The following is a 19,072-nucleotide window of genomic DNA, read 5'->3' on the forward strand; positions in this document are numbered from 1 at the left end:
AAGACCCAGCGGCCCACCCAGCCAATGCTAACAACCTTATGTATAGTCAAGCTAAAATCACCATCTAGTCCCATCATCAGGAACTGGATTTGAACCGTTGACGCTGGAAACGAACCTTTATACACCGAGATGAAGCAAAAGGTTTTTCCTGAAGTTATTAACAAAAAAAAGAGAATTTTCTCTAATCTGAATCAGGTGTTGGTTCATTAACATCCACCATGATGTCTGCTTGTTGGGTATTTATTTGCCCGTTATTCTGGGATTTATCGGGGTAAACGAGTCACCAACATGGTGTCATGTTTTTCTTCCCTGATCTGCCGGCAGTCATCAGTTGGAGCTTGGTCCACCGTGGGCGTCCTAATTGTCTCATTCAGCTCACCTGGTCTTCTGCCCATGTTGTCATGACTCTCAGCCGACTGAAACACTCTCCAGTCTCTTTCCCTCTGCCAGATTATCATCATGTCAATGTCTTGTTGTTGTCCAGCGGTCTACAGATTGTTTCTTGTTACCAACCCACCTCTTCATATCCCTGGATTCCTCTCTTTGCCTTTATGTCTTGGATCTCAGATTTTCTGGACACAGACCCTTATCTTGTCTCTGGACCCCCGAGCCTCGCCTATCATCCTGGTTAAGTACTTCATCTAATGTTGACCTCATGCCTCCCTTCTGACCTTGTCTCTAGAACCTGGACTCTCACAGCTGCACATGTCCCTGGATTGATCCTCTGCTCCTTCGCCTCATTCTTCTTTCCTCAAATAAACTGTTTTTTTTGTTAACAGCTCCTGTTAGTGAGGCTGAAGTTCCAGGTCCTCTAACTCTTTACACACGGAGTTATAACCTCTCGCACTCATCTTTTTTTACGGTTTTACACTTGAAAATTGTTTTGGATTTTATGGTGTTTATAAGATTTCATCATATTAAATATTTATTTCACCTTGAGTGGAACATTTATTGAACATCTGTAGTATTGTGGGCAGATTAGCGCCTTTCCTTCATCATGTGACATTTCCCAGAAAGCCTAAAGCAGTCTGGGGGGGGGGTTTCTTTTGCTTTTAAACTGAGCTTGTTTCAGCGGAGATGCCACAAACAACGCTGACTGATGGCACTTTGCCTGTAAATGTACTGAGGTGTGAAGGTAAGCCAACATGGACTTCCACGTAATGGAATGCAGCCATGATTTACTTCACCTGCTGGCTCACAGGTGACGTCTGACATGATGAGAAACTTCAGAGATGTTTTACATCAGTAGCATAGTTTAGAAAAACTCAGCTTTTTTCAGAATAAATGAGATGAAGAGATTACGTGTTATTTATTCACATTACTGTCTCTGAGAGGTCCCACGGTGATGCATAGTTTATCTGATTAAACTAATCTCAGTGAAAAAGCCCTTTGAGCTTTCATAATTATTTTCTACAAGTTAATTATGTGTCTGTTAAGAGTTGATAAGTCAGTCCAAACACATGTAAGTGAATATCACAAAATAATTCAAATAAAATTAGAATAATTAAAGTTTTTATTTTACATTTTATTCCTCATTGTGACTGACTTTGCATGCTTACAAGATGAATTTAGAAAACAACTTTTTAATATAAGTATGAGATGATTTACCTGTGATGGACTGGCGACCTGTCCAGGGTGTACCCCGCCTCTCACCCAAAGGCTGCTGGAATAGGTTCCAGCTTCCCAGCGACCCTTCATCGGATTTAGTGGTTTCAGAAAATAATTTAAAACACAACCAGAATCAAGCATGTCGGTAATAAGTAAGTGAAGCTTCTGAATGAAGTTTTAAACAAAAGGCAATCTGAACTATGGGACGCTTTCCTTCTCTCTGCTGTGGGTCTGCATGCATGTTCCGGGCTTCTAACTTGATTTTCATCTTCTTAAAGTGTTCCAGTTTGCAACGTGACAGAAAGGAATTAAAGTATGACTTCAGTTTTCATTAAGACTAAATTAACACCTTGATCCAGTCCTGCTGCCTGAATCACTTTCAGAAAGGAAATTATGTTGGGCAAAGACAGGCCCAGAATAACATTTTTGTTTTAATTAACTTATTAAAAACATTTGTTTAAGTTCCTGAGCCGTACGTTTTGGTGGTTTAACAGAGACGCCGGCCATCTTGCCAGCTTCAGCTCGTCCGCAGGTTGTTACAGCAGCAAATCTCTGTTTCTGCAGCTCGTCTGAGGAAACTTACCTCTATCTGCACTCTCACTGGCATCACCCTGAGCCCCATATGGAGCGAATTCACACTGAAATAGCGCTAAAACAAATAAAAGCTATTTTATATGGTTTTAGCTCTGGTGCGTTTCCCTCAGGCTTCTGCAGGAGGTGAACTGTGCCAGACAGTGAAGTATTTCTTTGTGGTTTCTGCAGATGCTTTCAATTAGAGTACATGCAATATCTAAGTAGCAATAATCCCTAAAGATTCATATTTACTAGGTGCAAAACTCTCCACATTTGTCCTTCTGATAGACACAAACTCATGACAGCTCCGTGTCAACCTGGAACGACCGCATGTGGTTGCTCATGTTCAGAGACTCGTCTTATGTACATATTTACAGTTATGGCAGAAATATTAGTTCATCCATTTCATGTCTGATGGAATAAAAACTATATACAATAAGAAAATAAAGAAATTAATAATGATGAATAATTATATACATTATATATATATATATATATATATATATATATATATATATATATATATATATATATATATATATATTATACTTTATATATTTGTTTAAAATTTAGCCCTCTGCCTAATAATGATCACACAACAATTTCAGGAGAAAGATACTAAGATGAATCATATTCATGCATAGTGGCTATATAGTGGACACCTATTTAAAAGATTTTTTCTAGCATGCTTATGAATGAGGATGGTATTTTTGTAAATAAACCACTTCAGTGGATGTTAGTGAGTCATCCAATACGTTTCCACTCACTGGAGAGTAAATTATATGATATAATTGAACATAATGTAATTGTGCAAGTTTGTCATTGTGATAAATAGGAAAATAAAATGATACAGCTATATTTCATATAATATAACTATGATTATATATTATTTTGAGTATTTTATAAAATACATTAAAATAAATCATGATAAATTCTAAATATCACTAATAAAAGTATTATTGCATAAGTGTCTATGGAGGTAAAATGCTGTTTTTAAAAAATGTTGCATTGTTTTTTTATTCATTCATGCATGAAAGGGTTAATTATTTTATGAGAGTTTAAGTCCAGCAACAACACATCAGACTGTTCGCAAAACTGTTCGCATGGAAACCAGAAATAATCATCATGTGAACTGTAAACTTTCTGATGTTCTGTCATAATAAATTGCAGTGAAATAAAAGGAACAAGTGAAAGTGAAGCAGAACATTAGAGATGATACAAAGAGAAGACTCTGCAAATAAACCGCTTCTTCACATGATGAAGGTAGTAGGTGTTAAAGAGACTGATGCTGTTGGAATATTCTGTACCTGCAAAGGGTGAGTGCTTAAGACTGCTGGAAAAAGTTTGAACCTGATGACAACCAGATGAAAGCCTTAAACTGCTGCTGGAGAAGCGGGAGGAGAAAGAAATGAGAAATCAGATGCAGTCAGGAGGCAGTCTGAGTGATGAAGAGGCTGCAGATACACAGCACAGAGCACTAACGCATTGTAGTAGATAAGCTACACAAGCAGCATCTTTAAGTGACTTGGACACCATGTTTTCTTGGAGGATGGTGTTCATTGGACTTTTTTACTGCTGCATCAAGACAGGAGTAACACAGTACCAGGCTAAAGGTAAATCATGCAGTTTTATCTCCAGAATGCAAATTAGAAGTTTTCTCAAATCATAACATTTTGTACTCCGCTGCTTAGCTTGACTACAATATCAGCTTTTTGTAGTTTTATCCTCTTTTGGTTAAAAGAAATGTCATTGCTGCAACACATTTAGACCTTATTATCAAAATTAAGTATTTTTAATCATTCTCCAAGTATTTTTCATGGTGTGCAACTTAATACGTCTGGTTTTGGTTGTGGACCCTTCTTCACTGACAGGAAATCTAACTTCAAAATGCAAAGAGCAATTTATCTTTATGAAACTCTGGAATCATCCATGTAACATTCCTTTTTGAGAGGTCAGCTGGTAAGCACATGAGATCTGTGTGCAGTTTACACTGTTGCTTTTTTTACTTTTTTTTTTTTTTTTTTTTCCACATAATAACTTCTTATTGCCAACTGCATCTGCCAAGCGCATAAAGGTTTACTGCATATATGAGGCCCAACATGCCAGGGGGTATCATCACCCCCACCATCTAAAAGTGGGATCCAAGCCTCATTACAAAGCCCTGATAACCTCAACACAAGGGGTCCCTGACCTGAACCTGAGATAAGAGACATTTCACCTTCTGACAGTTTGCTGGAAGATGTAAATGCTCCACTACACACTGCTACTGGGTTAATCAGAGACCAGTTTGCTGACACCAGAGCAGCTGTTTCCCCTAAACTAGAGGTGCCCAGCTCCAATCCTTATGAGCAACAGTCCAGCATATTTTCAAGGTATCCCTGTTCCACCTGACTCAAGCTCACTTGTGCATAACTTTATTGAATGTTTGATCCATTTTATGGAAACCCGGTGTGTTGGAGCAGGGATACACTGAAAACCTTGCAGGACAGCGACCCTTGAGGACCAACTTTAGACACCTCTGCCCTAAACGCTTTACTGCAAGATGAACCACACAAAAAGCAGCAATGGGAATGGAAAACAACATCAGGGTATCAAGGAGACGTGTTCGCGAGCTGTTAGAGCGACATGTCAGCTAGCTGTCAGAGCGACATGTCAGCGAGCTGTTAAAGCGACATGTTTGCTAGCCTTTAGAGCGACATGTTAGCTAGCTGTTAGAGCGACATGTTAGCTAGCCTTTAGAGCGACATGTCAGCAGCTGTTAGAGCTACATGTTAGCTAGCTGTTAGAGCGACATGTTAGCCACATGTTTGAGCAACGTGTTAGATAGCTGTTAGAGCGACATGTTAGCTAGCCCTTAGAGCGACATGTTAGCTAGCAGTTAGAGCGACATGTTAGCCACATGTTTGAGCAACATGTTAGCTAGCTGTTAGAGCGACATGTTTGCTAGCCTTTAGAGTGACATGTTAGCGAGCTGTTAGAGAGACATGTTTAATAGCCTTTATAGCAACATGTTAGCTAGCTTTTACAGCGACATGTTGGCTAGCTGTTAGAGAGACATGTTAGCCACATGTTAGAGCGACATGTTAGCTAGCTGTTAGAGCAACATGTTAGCTGGCTGTCAGAGCGACATGTTAGCCACCTGTTAGAGCGACATGTTCCCTAACTGTTAGAGCGACATGTTGGCTAGCTGTCAGAGTGGTGGAAAGGTGCAATAAAGGAGGAAAATCGAATTAACAGTTGAGAACCACTGGGAACAATCAAACAAACGCTCATAGGTACGGCTACACAACTGAGTGTCAAAACGAATAAATTGCGAAGGATTAAGCACACCACGGCATGGCGTAACTGAGAAAATAAACTGAAAAACAAATAGGGGGGCCAATCATCTAAATGTTAATGGACGGGACCCAGCAGTCAAACACAAAGAGGGTCATTTCATCCATTTACTGGTCAATAACATGTCTGAAGCTCCTCTCTGACATTGCAGCGGATAAAAGACTAGTGAATAAGATAGTTAAAGATAAGATGAGTTGGCACACGGCTCAGTATAAGAGTATGGTTCAGATGACAACAGAGAACACCAGAGCAGCTAAAAACCATGAACTATCGCTGGAGACTTTAAGATCACATAAGAATCTGAAGTAGAAAGAGAGACTAAATAAAAATAAGTCTTTGTTCATGTGGACAATATTTAAGCAATTCTATTTAATTAGTAAAGAAAAAAAGAGGTTAAATAGTGCCGACATGTCTTTGCTCTGATGTGCATAGATTAATGGGGATCATTAACTAAACATTAAGACTGAATTGAGGGAATGAGTTGATCCTACAGAGGGTTGTTAAAATATCATCATCTTCAATCATTCATTTACTCAGATCTGCCTGCTGAATAAGTCTAGCTTTGCTTAAATATCTCCATAATCCTCTCATCTAGTCTTTAACTTTTAAATTCTATTGTAGGTAATAATCAGGCAAATGACATAGTTTTCATTCTTCCCAGCCATTTGTTTCTATCCCATCACTGTTGGAGAGAAACTTCCTGTCCAAGTGCATAAAAACTCTATATGTATTGCTTTTAACCAGTTCATGTGAAAACTTTATCATGCAGAACAGAATGAAACCAGGAGTTCAAGCTGTATTTTTCTTATGATCTTCATGGTTTTGGTGGCATATTTAATCTGTAACTAATATAGATGTGATTTATGGATCTGGATCTGGAAGAGACATTTCTTTGAAAGAGCCATTCAAAATACTGACTCATTTTTAATACATTTATTTATTTACAATTCAGTTAAGATCAGCAACATCAGTTTTGGGTAAAACTCAGTATTTGTGACGGACATCAGACTCCTGTGATGGCAGACACTTGCGTGAAGGCAGCCTGTTTCATTTGTATTTAAAAAGAGAAGGGTTCCCATCACTCGTTTAAGAGAGCTGTTCAAAAGATTTGATTCGTTCATGAACGTCACATCTCTAAACACAAGCAAGGCAGCAGCACTTTTCTGCTTTTCCTCAAATCAAATGCAAGCAGCAGAAAACGGCACATTGCCAAACAGTTTTGTTTTTACTTTATCTTGTTTGAAAAGTGGAGCTTAAAAGGAACATTGTGTAAGATGAAAATCAAGAATCACAATCAGACAAATGATATATTTTATCGCTTCACCTGTTGCAACAACAGTAGCTGTCATGGATCAAAAAGCCTCAACAACACTGATGAAACCATGTCATCACATACTTCAGAGTCTTAACTCAGGTGAAGATGTTCACAATTTCATACATTTTAAAAACTGGGTGGCATCATAAGTCCGGTTACATCAGGTTCTCCTCCAGTGGAAACTGTAGGTTTACGTGGCTTCAGCTTTCATAGTCACGGTAAATAAAACAGTCACCTTCAGCCTGATTTAGTCAGTACAGCTGGTGGAGTAGAAAGCTGCAGCTTCAGCTTCCTGTTTTTATGTAAATAACAGATTCTCCAACTTGACGAAGTAGGACACCTCTCTCTGATCTTCTCCTCCAGCGTCTCAATCACTGTGCTGGCTTGCAGGGAAAATGCTTCTTATTCCACATTGGTGCTGTTTTTCTCTTACCGGTAGCTGTAGTTTCATGATAGCAGAGTGTCATGGCGCATCCTTACAGGCTTCCTCGTCGTATGTAGAAACAGATCAGAAATTCTCTTATGAGAATGTGTTCGGTTATAAGCAGAGGTTATAATGCACCAGAGATAACATAAATATATAAATACAAACATTGATCTTGGCCTGTAAACAACAGAAAGTGTTACACAATGTCCCTTTAAGGAATGCAAGGGCGTCAGGCTGACATTCTAAGGCCATGCAAAGCTTGTTAAAATCATCTGGAGCAGGTTGGATGTCCCATGTGTTTCTCCACCTTTGATTCTCCTGCTGCCTTTGAGGTTTATTGCCTGCAGACAGAGTTGCTCTGGAAGGTCACAGATCACAGACTTGCTGTGCATATAGTAGATTAAGTGCAGAATGTCTTGCTGTTGTCATGATGAACCAGCATCTGCTAAAGAAACAGAACCAGCAGCCTGCATTTGAAGCAGAATGTATTTCTGTTTGCAGTTTAACAGATTCAAGGAGTCGTTCAGGTCCACACCAATAAATCCAAAGACAAACACACGTTAGGAAAAAACTTAAAAGGAAAGTTTGGTTGAGGGAACTTTTTTACTTCCCTACCACCTCTAACTTTTTATATTTATTCTCCTTTTTTATCAAAGAACTGTTTCTAGCTGCAACCACCTCTAACTTTTTATATTTATTCTCCTTTTTTATAAAAGAACTGTTTCCAGCTGCAAGCAGAGTAAAAAGAGGATTAACAGCAGAGGTGAATCCAACCTTCTGCAGCTCCTTCAGCGATGCGCATCTCTTATATGAGGTAAAAAAAAATGCTTTTGTGTTTGCTTTCCATGAAAAAAACTAATTATCTTGACAAATGCTGGCTTCTTATTCGTTCTTCTTCTTTCTAAACACAAAATAGATCCTGATGAACGGTGTACGTTTTGAGTCCAATGGAGCATTCTCAGTTCAAGATCCTGAACTGTCTTCCCTCACAAAAACAAGGAGTCTGGACATCATCTGTGAGGAGATAATCCCCAGGAAGCTAACAGACATTTTGGGGCTAATAACCAACCTTTCCCATCATAACGTGCAGCTGCAACAAGACAACTTTGAGCGTACTCTGTTAACTATGGTATACACCACCCAACAGATGGTTCATTCTGCCACTGAACAGCAAAGAGAAGTGTGGGCTCAGTCTTTTGTTGGTTTATACAAAGCCATTAAGAAGGATCTGACATTAACAAACTGAGTGAACATTGGTGATGCTGCACAGTGATTTTGTTCTGGATCCTGTATGCACTCAGGGTGGTCAAGTCTGGTCTTCCAGATCTACTATCCTGCTGCTTTTAGATGCATCCCTCCTCCAACACACCTGAATCAAATGAATTTCTCGTTAGCAGGCCTCTACTTGGCTGAAAGACGGAGTTCAGCTGTTTGATTCAGGTGTGTTGGAGAGGAGATGCATCTCTGCATGAATCATGCATCATCTGCATGAAACAAACACAAAGCGCCTGGACGATGGATAACACCAACACAGGTGTGAGGACCTCCATGCTGTTGGAAACAAAGGTCACACGTGTCATCATGGTATTTTCTGTCGCAGACCATGACGTTTCAACACTTAAAACCCCTGTTATATATGTCCTCGTGCACACATGCTCACTGAGTATCCAGACGTTTACTTCGGTTGGACAGGCAGAATCGGAGAAAAGTATCTTCGTTTTGTGAATTTATCATCCTGTAACTTTTACAGGATGATGTATCTGGACTTTGTTACCTCTGATTTAAGCTTTTCTTTCTTTTTTTCACTCTCTGTTAATACAAGTTTCATATTAACTGTTCTTTAAGAGAAGGAAATCTTTTATAGAAGGAGGAAATGTTGCAAATTATAAGTTTTATTGAAGTTTTTGTGAAAAAAAATCATTGTCACCAGAAACACAGAAACTGCACATCAAAAGAAAATGAAGCAATTAGTGAAATATCAAAAGATTATTCAAACGAAATATTCTGATATATATATAGTCTGTGCGTGTGTTAAAGTGTCACTGAATAATATAGATTTACTTACATTCACATGTCTTCTTACTGTTTTAGCACCTGTGTGACTGAACTGAGACACTAATAAGATTGAAGAATTTAAGGAAGCAATAACCACCTTTAACCATTTCATGCATTCATCATTTTTTGCATAAAACGTTTTATTATTACTGTTAGTTTTTTTTAAACCTGTACTATTTATATTTTATATGCTTAGTGGCAACATTGTGTAGGATGATCCACTAATGTCCACTGAAGGGGTTTAAAGTCATATGTGAAACAGCTTTAAGCATCCAATGCATGAAAGGGTTAAACCAAAGGAAACAAAGGTTGCAGTCGAATAGTTTTCTTGTGTTTAGGTGGTTTATCAACAGAGCAAAATGACCGTATGGCAGTTATCTACTGCAGCAGCCTTTAAGAAGCTAGATGAAGACATCAGCTTTACAGAAAAGTGTTGATTAAGGCAAAAACTCATGAATCTTGTCTTTTCTAGAAAAAAATGGAAATAACAGAATTTTTCCTAAAAGGATGTTTTTATTCAACACATAAGAAACATTTATTTACAGTAGCAGATCTGAAGAGCCTAAATGCTGCTCAGTTAGTGTGCTGCAGTTTGGAGGTCAGCCTTGGTCATTTATCCAGTTAAACAACAGTTTCTAATTCAGCTAGAGGGAGGCTGAAGCATGGACAAGGCTGTCCATGCCTGCATGAAACAGCTAGATGCTCCTCAGGTTGTTTGTGTTCAGATTAACACAAACCCACATCAGGTAGCTGCTTCCACTGCTTTATATTTATGTTTATATTCTCTCAGTGAATTTGGGTCATTTTTCCCTGATCTAATGATATATTCTGGTTGGATCAAGGAACCTTGTCGATATATATTTGTTTCTTTGGCTATTCGACCACAACCCATCAGTGTATCGACACCAAAAGATGGAAAAAGGAAATTATTGTATCATTGCAAGCTATTTCTTGCGAATGTCCCTCAAACAGATGGTTTATTTCTTTGCACCATGTTGTTACAGTACAATGCCTCAGAGATGTGTCAAACTGAGCTGCCGTTGATGGTAATGTTTCTGGAAAAATCCACGCTGGAGTGAAGATACCACTCACAGACCCACTCCGATAATGATCTGTGGGGGTGGTGGGTCTCCCAATGGCTGCTTCGGCTCCAAGGAGCTGGACATACCGGGAGGACAGAAAGGAATGAATCGAAGCCAGGAGAAGGAGGACAAAGACGAGCTGATGCCAAATGGAAGGTTGTAGACTTCTCCACTCTCCAGCGTGTTACTGGAGTCATCCTCATGAGCCTTGTTCCAGGCCACGATGCCTCGTTCCTGCTTTGTTCCTGTTGGACACAAATATGCAAAAGACTGTAAATAAACCCTGATACTGACACAATGCTTCACATTTCAAGGCTTTTTTCCACAGCTGACTTACAGGCTATTGTTCCTGCATATCTGCTGAATTTCCAACCCTTAGCTACATTTCCACACCAAGTTATTTTCCAGATTGTCATTTAAACCACCACCAAACCATTAACCATGGTCATGGTCATGATACGTGTCCTTCTATGCAGCCCTAATCACTTGACCATCGCCTTTCTGTCAGGTCGTGTAACCTTAAGTCGGGGTTATTAGGTCACAATGTGACTTCACTGCTGTTTTCTATTACTAAAATACCAAAGCAAAGCACATCTCATGCAGATATACCGCGTTAGAAAATAGCATGACAACATGAATACTTAAAAGATTGCAGTATATTATTAGTTAAGACATAAAGTATTTAAACAACATGCCTGGAATTGTGTTGTCCAGTATAAAGCCGAAGAAGCCTCCTACGAACATACTGGTTGTCAGAAGTACCTGCAGCATCTGGTCAACCTCTACCACACCTGGACGTAACGTGTTAACAGGTTATTATTACATAATTATTACATGACGTGTGAAAATGCAGATTATGAGGAAATAATGTACCTGTGGCGATCGTTTTGGGGTTCTTTAGTATCCAGTTAGGAATGACCAGACCAGTGAACATGGAGAATCCAAAGATGAAGATGTTTCTGGATGAGTTCATATCTGCATACTGAACATGTGACCATGAGGAAAAACTGTTCATCAGCAAAGTATTTCTCCGAAAGAGAAAGGAAAAGTTGCTTTTGGTTGACATACCTGCAGATTAGAAACTCCAGCTGCACAGATGACACCAAACATAACCATGAACATTCCTCCTATTACAGGTGAAGGGATAGTGGTAAACACAGCTCCCACTTTACCCAGTATGCCCATGCTAACCATCAACACTCCACTGGCCACAATCACCACGCGGCTGCCAACCTGCAGACATAAATAACGACCCTCTTCAAGCTGTTTGTTGACACTCAAAGTGCAGCAAAGTAAAACAAACATTTATTTTATTTATAAGGGACCATGAAGAATTCCCAACATAAATGTTCCCATTTGTTTATAGAAACAAACATCATCATCACCAATGTGGGAACTCTTCCTGAAGTATGTGAACATTTCTGTGAAAAAGCCCCAGTTTGAGTTGGTTTTACATTGGTGGGGATTCTTAGACCTTAAAAACATCCGCAGGACCTTCTGTACTCAGACTGGAAGTAAAACTCAAATTACTGAGACTAAATTTACTGAGATAGAGAGAAATGTTTTCCCAGTTAAACAAGAGAATGTGTGTGCAGAGCAGAGCCATCACCAGCTGCCACCACAGCAAAACCGCTAACTAACTCCGATATGCCGGAACTTCGTCTATGGGTCAATAAGGACTCAAGCGGCACAAATTCACGTCCATTTCTTCTACAAGTCTGGGCCATCACACAAAACATTCAGTATCATATCAGCAGGCTTTCAAAGTGTTATACTAGGCCCCAACATGGAGGACATATTACCTTTGTGATACCAAGGGCGCCTACATTCTCGCTGTATGAAGTGGTTCCATTTCCCGTCCCCCAGGCACCAGCCAGCAGACAACCTAGTCCCTCAATGCCAATGCCCCTGTTGATGGCATGTTTAGGTGGGGGTGGTGCTCCAGATAACCTTGCACAGGCATGGTAATCCCCAACAGATTCTATCATGGAGGAAATCACACCAGCCAATATGCCAACCACCCCGGCCAGGCTCACAGTTGGCATCCCCCATTGTCCTGGTTGGGTTGAAAATGAAGCATTTTTTGTTATTTCATGGGATTTATGAACAATATGAAAAGAAAAAGCTCCATGGCGGTACTGTAACATCCTACCTGGGTATGGAAAAGTGAACCAGGGAGCTTGGCCTATAACTTGTCCCTTTAGATCGGTGCGTGCAAGGTAACCATAACGCTCTGGATCCTCAGGAAGGACGTTGTAAGCAGTTAAAACGTAACAGATCAGCCAGGACAGAGTGATTCCCAGCAGGACCTGCAGACGCATACGGGGAGGCAAGCATCACGTTTGTTGTCTTTTCTTGCCGTCTTAAGACAACATCATGTTTCAGAGAGGACAAACTTATTTCCAACGTACAGGGAGAATCTGGAAAATGTAGACTTGGGAGGCGTGAAGCTTTTTGTCCTTGTATGTGGGAAAGGGCACGGCTATGTGACGGAGGTACTGGGAGAACAGGATTATCAATGCCGTGGTCCTGCGTGAGAAAAATCTGTTAGAAATACACAAAGAAAGCAGGGAAACTACGCAGGTTCTTAACTGTAATCAGCTTTTCAGCCCAGGAGATTAAGACTTTACACTGAACTTCAAAACTCAAATGAGGCTATTAATGATTTTTACAAACTTGAATTCAGAGCTGGAAAAATAAACCAGATTCAGAAATAAATGTCTTAAAATGCATGAATTTGTTCTTTTGTTTGACCCAATCTGGCCAAAAACAGGATCTTTGTAATTACAGATCATTGAGATTTTACTCTTTTAAAGCCATGCGGAAGAATTCCACCTACATCGAAGAGATGCCCCAGTGGTTGCCAGCACTGCTCCCAGCTGAGTCGAACAGAGACAATCCAATGAGAGCGATAGTTGGAGCGATGGTGAGAGGTCCAATGAAGCGCATGAAAAGGCCGATGAGGCCCGAAAAACCCACAAACACCTGGAAGAGGGAGCCCACGATAATGGAGCCCTGCAGCTAAAGACAAGCGCACAAGCAGAAATTTCAGAGAGATATCAGTGTTTTACTAATTTCACCATAAACCACATTTAACCATTTAATGCTGTATGTATTGTATATTATACATGCAGTTTCTGAGACCTTTTGCTTCATTTGATGGTAAAAACTTTGCTTAAAACCCTGTTAAACACAAGCTGATGCTTGTCTTCTGCCCCCTGGTGGAGACCTTGTGCATTACGGTGCACAACATGGCAGCGCTCCAGATGTTTGTTTCTATGAACTATTTTATATCTACATTCAGTCCGGGGACAGAAACGAGGGATGGGAATAGAAGGGTTGTTTTCTTATTTGTTATTTGTTTTGTTCTTATTTATTGTTTGTGATTGTGTCTTTGCTATGATATTTACTTTGGTCTTCCTTTAAGATGATGTGCAGCAGATGTTTTTATATGCAAAGCACTTTGTGCCTGCATGAAAAGGGCTTCATGAACAAACTTTGATTTGATTTGACGTGGTCATTTTGAATTATCAACAAATTACAAAAATACTAAAATTATTTTGTTAATATTTTTTTTGTTTGTTTGTTTGTTTGTTTGTTTTTTTAATTTTGTTAATAAATCAAACCAAAACTTCATCTTAAAAGAGTTAGAATTTCATCCCATGTTTTCTTGGGTCAGGCTTTAAAGGTTAAAGCAACAAATTACTCTTTAAGACTAAGAATAGCTGGATTTAACCTGAACCTTTATAAGTATACTTACATTTAAATTCTCTTTTTTAAATGTTATATGTTAAAGTTCATATGTGAAACATGATTTATGCAAATGCTTAATTCCAGTCCTGAAACGTTGTTTGTCTGAGTGTTAAAGACGGATGTGAAAAGCGTGAACCAGACGAGTCTTGTGCTTTACATGACCTTGTTCCAGTCATCAACAATGACATGAAGGTTAACTGGTCACAGTTTACTTACTGCTCTCATTCGACTCTGCCAGACTTCTACGAACTCCGGGGACGACGTGTTTACTGAGCTGGCATTTAGTGTCCAAGCAGGACACGTCCACTCCGGCATGGACAGCATTGCCATGGAGGGGGCCAGCAATGTGAAGGTGCCACCCTGGAGAATGGGCAGCCTGGGGGTAAAGATGGGAGAACATTTTCAGGACACTTTGCAGTCTTGGTATGATGATTTCAAAGTGTCCCTTAATGGAATAAAGTAGGAAGGAAAAGCTTTCCAGATCTCCAGCCAGTCTCCATTTATGTCAACAATGTCTTTTTCTTCCATATGAGAAAATGTTTAACTCAGATCATGTGAAGATGGAGACTCTCTTGTTAAACCCACAGACTAGAGTCTAAATGAGTTAGAGTAATAAACTACTAATGAGCATCATTATGCTGCTCACTTCACTATCACAATACGCATCAGGCTGAAGTCAAACTCTCCAGCTAAGCGTGTCAAGTACTGTATCTATTTGCTTCTTTTTGTTAGTTTTTCCACAAAAAGCACATAAACATCACCGGTTGTTGATCATAAAAAGAACAGTAACGATTAGAAAGGTTTTCTTTGGGTTTGTCTGCAACAGAGCGCTGCTAAACATATTGTTTTCCTCCCAGCTGATTCTCAGCTATTTGGAGGAAGACAAAAAAGCATCAGCGGTGCTAAGCCAGGAGAATGTAGATTTAGTGAGGACCACATTCCGGACATAATAAGACGGAAATTCCTCGGCTAATTCAGTTGAGACGCTGTTGTCCGGGCAAGCAGAGCAGGCACAGCTCAGAGCTGCAAAACACACTTTGAGTTTGAGGTTGTATAAAACAAACTCGCCTCTCTGTTACATCCAGCTCTGCCTGAGTTATGTGTTTCTACATGAGCTCAAGTTTTCTATTTCCTGTTTTACTTTGTGTACGAATGCCTCGTTTCTGACTTCTTTACTTCCTCCTCCAATCAGCACCTGCCCCACCTGAATGTTTCCCACCTGTGTTATTTGCCCCCTGGATATCTTTGCCTGCCTGTTTTTCCCACTTCTCGCTTCTGATCTCCATTAAAGGACTTTTATTTGACAGCTCTGGTGCTGAATGAGTATTTCTGACCCAATTTCATTACACTCTTATATTCTGTTAACTGATCATGTGTCAGCACTCGCTGAATGATGAGTTCACTGCTGAATTTATTCACTAACACTAAATTCTGCTTTCCATTTGCTCATAACTTGTATTATATATATTATGTTGCATACTTTGGCTGTGAGGTTTTGTATCTAGGCAGAGTAAATCTCCAAATGTTCCTAAAAGTCTTTCTAAAGCAAGAAGACACAAGCAAGATTGTTCACTTTGTGCACTCGTTTTCATCAACCTCAGTGTAGAAGAGCTTAGGAAGGAAATCTAAATGCTGATCTGTCCTACTTATTTAATAAAAAGGGTCAGCTTGGATAATTTCACCCTAACACATGGCCAAACATCTAGTTTACTGGGTTAGAGTACAACTCCAGTCCTCAACACACCTGACTCAGATCAGTGGTAATTATCAGACTCTGCACAAGTCATCTGGAAGTGGGTTTCTCCATCTTTATAAGGGGGGAGTTGTGGTCTAGTCACAGAGCTGGGTTTGGGTGTAGAGAACCAGGGTTCAAGTCCCTGATGTGCCAACAAAGGTGAACCGCTGGGGGCCCTTAACCCCTCCCATCTGGGCTAAAGCTTGATCAGATGGGATTAATAAAGTAAAAATGATTACACATTTATTTGATCACATCATTGACCAGATTTCTCCTTCTTTTCTTACCTAATTCCAAACGTCACCTGCAGCAGAGTGCAGATACCAGAAACAAAGAAAATGGTGCTGATGAGGTGGCTCTGCGTAAGGCCGTCGTGTTGAAGACACAACCCATGTGACAGGATGAGAGGAATGGCGATGATACCTCCAAATGCTGTCAGACAGTGCTGAGGAGGAAACACAGACAACATAAAGGTTCGTTTCATCTCCGTTTTATCTACAGAAGTTCCAACTTAAACACACATTTGTTTGTATTTTCATAAAGTCTGTAAACAAAGTGACTATGTCTGAATAAAGTTTCACAGTTTGAACCTTTGTAGATAAAATCAAGTCTAAGCAACCGTTAAGAAAATGTCAAACCGAAGCTCTCATGTGACACTATCATGTTGGCATTGTTACGTAACATATGGGTCCTCATCAGGAAACATATCAAGACTCAACTGTTCCATGTGGTTGCTGACATACCTGGGTGCCCAGAAGGATGCAGAGGTACCAGGGAGGGACGTCCGTCACACAATATGCCAGTTTGTTACTGTCTCCATTAATGGAAGAGTCCGAGTCCGCTTCGGTGTCCGGTAAATCACAGAAACGTCCCTCCAGCTGGGATTCATTACACAGAATCAGAACATTACAATATTATCACTTCCCATAAATGTCAAGAAGAAAACCTTTCACGGAGTTTCAGTGAGTTTCAGAAGAATGATGAGTGAAAGAAAAGCCGATTATAAAGAAAGTAATGCTTTGTGTTTGGTGGATGTCGGAGGGAAATGCAACCAAACACTGAGCTGCTTGTTTTTCATTAATGTCATTTCTGCAGGGAAGCACAGCAATGTAAACAAGCAAACTCGTGTTTCTCCCACTTTGCTGTTCATTCTAGTACCAGATATTTACAACATGTAACATTTACTTTCTCCTAGGGCACATCAATGAAAAATGACCCCCTAACAGTCTAAAAGTTATCAGTGTGCTCTTTTACACCCCAGCTTTCATCATCCAGATCCACAGGACAAACATTTCAGTCATTCTCTGTCAGGTGATTACATTTAATTAGAGTCAGAAGTTAAAAAAAAAACATTCAGTTAAACTCACTGCAAAAGCGTAGTTTTCAAGTCCGTTTCCTTCTTTCTCTGGAGTCATGTCAGCTTTCGCCTGTAGGCTCGGCTTGAGGTGAGCTGAATGAGGAAAAAACAGAAGTTGGGAGGGAGTACAGGCAGAAAAGACTGGACCAGAGCATCTGACAGAGAAGGAAGAGAGCTGGGAGGTATGAAAAAAGCAGATTTCAGGCATGGGACTGCAGCGCTTGTTGACTGAAATAGGTCCAAGCAGCTGCTCATGTGAACCGAATTACAACAGTATCAGCAGCTGACCAACCAGTGTTTGGCAGACAAGAGATCCTCTCTGAAAAACAGCCTCTTTGCTCCATTTTAATCTCATAATGACCAACATTTAGGCCAGTGGTTCACAAGCTGGGAGGAGAGCCTCAAGGAGAAATGTGGAGTGAAAGCAAGATGAATGAAAATGAAAAAACATCTGGAGAAAACGGCTTACTGAGGCGTTAATGTTTCTATTTCCCACACCAAGCTGCATCTCCATTACAGAGTTGTTAAAAGTCAAGGGTTTGTTTGGTTTCGGGGTGTTTTTTCAGCCGTTGACATAGTTATAAAACTATTATAAAAGGCTGATAAAGCATAAAAGATAAAGAGATTCTCTCACACAAGCATGGAGTTTTATCAGTGGGGTGAAAAGTCATCACCTTTTCCATTCTCCTTTTCCTCTAATTTCAACAACAAATTTTTTTTAATGCTCATTGAAAACCTCCATGACAATCACGTGTTTGCAAACTATCACACAGCTCAAAGCTGAAACTGATACAAGGCTGGTAAAAGTTCAGTAAATGTTGATTTCATTTCCTAATTTACCATAAAGCTTTATTTCCCGCAAATGTCATTAGTTGAAATTGTGTTATTAGTCTAAATTAGGAGTTAGATAGCAACCCGCATCTACTTAACATGGTGGAGAAAGAGGTTGTAGAGCAGCAGGACACACTGTCACATTCTCTCCCAGAAATACAGGAAATCTGTTGAGACTTCCACCAAAGTCCCGTTCTAGGACATCTGCAAGAGACCAGCGGAAAGAATGAAAAGGCAAAACCAGAGTGTGGAGCTTTAAGAAAAGTCTCTGTTAAGTTACATGACGTCCTGCTCTCTGGACGGGACATTAATCTCTATAAAAAGGTTTATTCCTTTAAAGAAAATTGAATATGATGCCATTACTTAACTCTTTTAACAAAATGTAACAAAAAACTTTTGTTTTTTCACCATGTGACATGTTAAAGTCATGGTAGTGTAATCTTCTGCTTCCTGGTGTCCATTAGGAGGCGGGTATCGGGTTGTCTTGTTGTCTTCAACAGGATTTTGAGCAAAGTTTTCACCATAAAGTGGTGCAAAACCTCTCCGAAACTGTAAGTAAGACATCCATTTAGACATTATCCTGTAAATATGTGTCTGGATATGACTTTGGAGGGGGGGGTGATCAAAGTAACAAAGCTCTATTGTCTCAGCACCTCCGACAGACTCTAACTTGCAGACATCTTCATCCTTGTATGTTTTAGGATATGAAAAAGCAGATGAAGGTCTGCGTGTGAAGATGAAACTGGTCGTCATGCGTTTCTCATCCAGGAAAGAATCAAGCTTTTCTGCAAACTGCAAACAGTCCAGCAGAAATACAAGAAAAGGAAATTAGGATACTATAAAAAAAACAAAAAACATTTGCAATGCAGGGAATGAGAGCTTAGAGGGGAAAAGAAGAGGAGGGGGGGGCACCAAACAGAGTAGTTCAAGGAATTGAGTTCACGTGCAAGTCGGTCTGCAGAGTGGTGGTGCTGAGATTTCATAAGGTCTCCTCTGTGTG

The 19,072-nt window shown here is 39.9% G+C and overlaps 2 protein-coding genes across 2 annotated transcripts; one reads left to right on the plus strand and one right to left on the minus strand.

Annotated features, from left to right (window-relative positions):
- Positions 1–3,715: 3,715 nt before the first annotated feature.
- Positions 3,716–8,505, plus strand: LOC306769605 (protein FAM180A-like; the record flags this gene model as incomplete). Its single annotated transcript, XM_079258275.1, has 3 exons — positions 3,716–3,794; positions 7,976–8,073; positions 8,176–8,505. The coding sequence occupies 3 exons, from the start codon at positions 3,716–3,718 to the stop codon at positions 8,503–8,505; spliced, it is 507 nt and encodes a 168-aa protein (XP_079114401.1).
- Positions 8,506–10,402: 1,897 nt separating this feature from the next.
- slc23a4 (solute carrier family 23 member 4) lies at positions 10,403–17,299 on the minus strand (the record flags this gene model as incomplete). Its single annotated transcript, XM_079249424.1, has 12 exons — positions 10,403–10,641; positions 11,092–11,187; positions 11,270–11,378; positions 11,465–11,629; positions 12,199–12,452; positions 12,549–12,705; positions 12,808–12,925; positions 13,236–13,417; positions 14,366–14,525; positions 16,172–16,329; positions 16,628–16,762; positions 17,252–17,299. The coding sequence occupies 12 exons, from the start codon at positions 17,297–17,299 to the stop codon at positions 10,403–10,405; spliced, it is 1,821 nt and encodes a 606-aa protein (XP_079105550.1).
- Positions 17,300–19,072: the final 1,773 nt, after the last annotated feature.

This window comes from Telmatherina bonti (genome assembly GCF_933228915.1).
Source record: "Telmatherina bonti genome assembly, chromosome: 2".
Lineage (NCBI taxonomy): Eukaryota > Metazoa > Chordata > Actinopteri > Atheriniformes > Telmatherinidae > Telmatherina > Telmatherina bonti.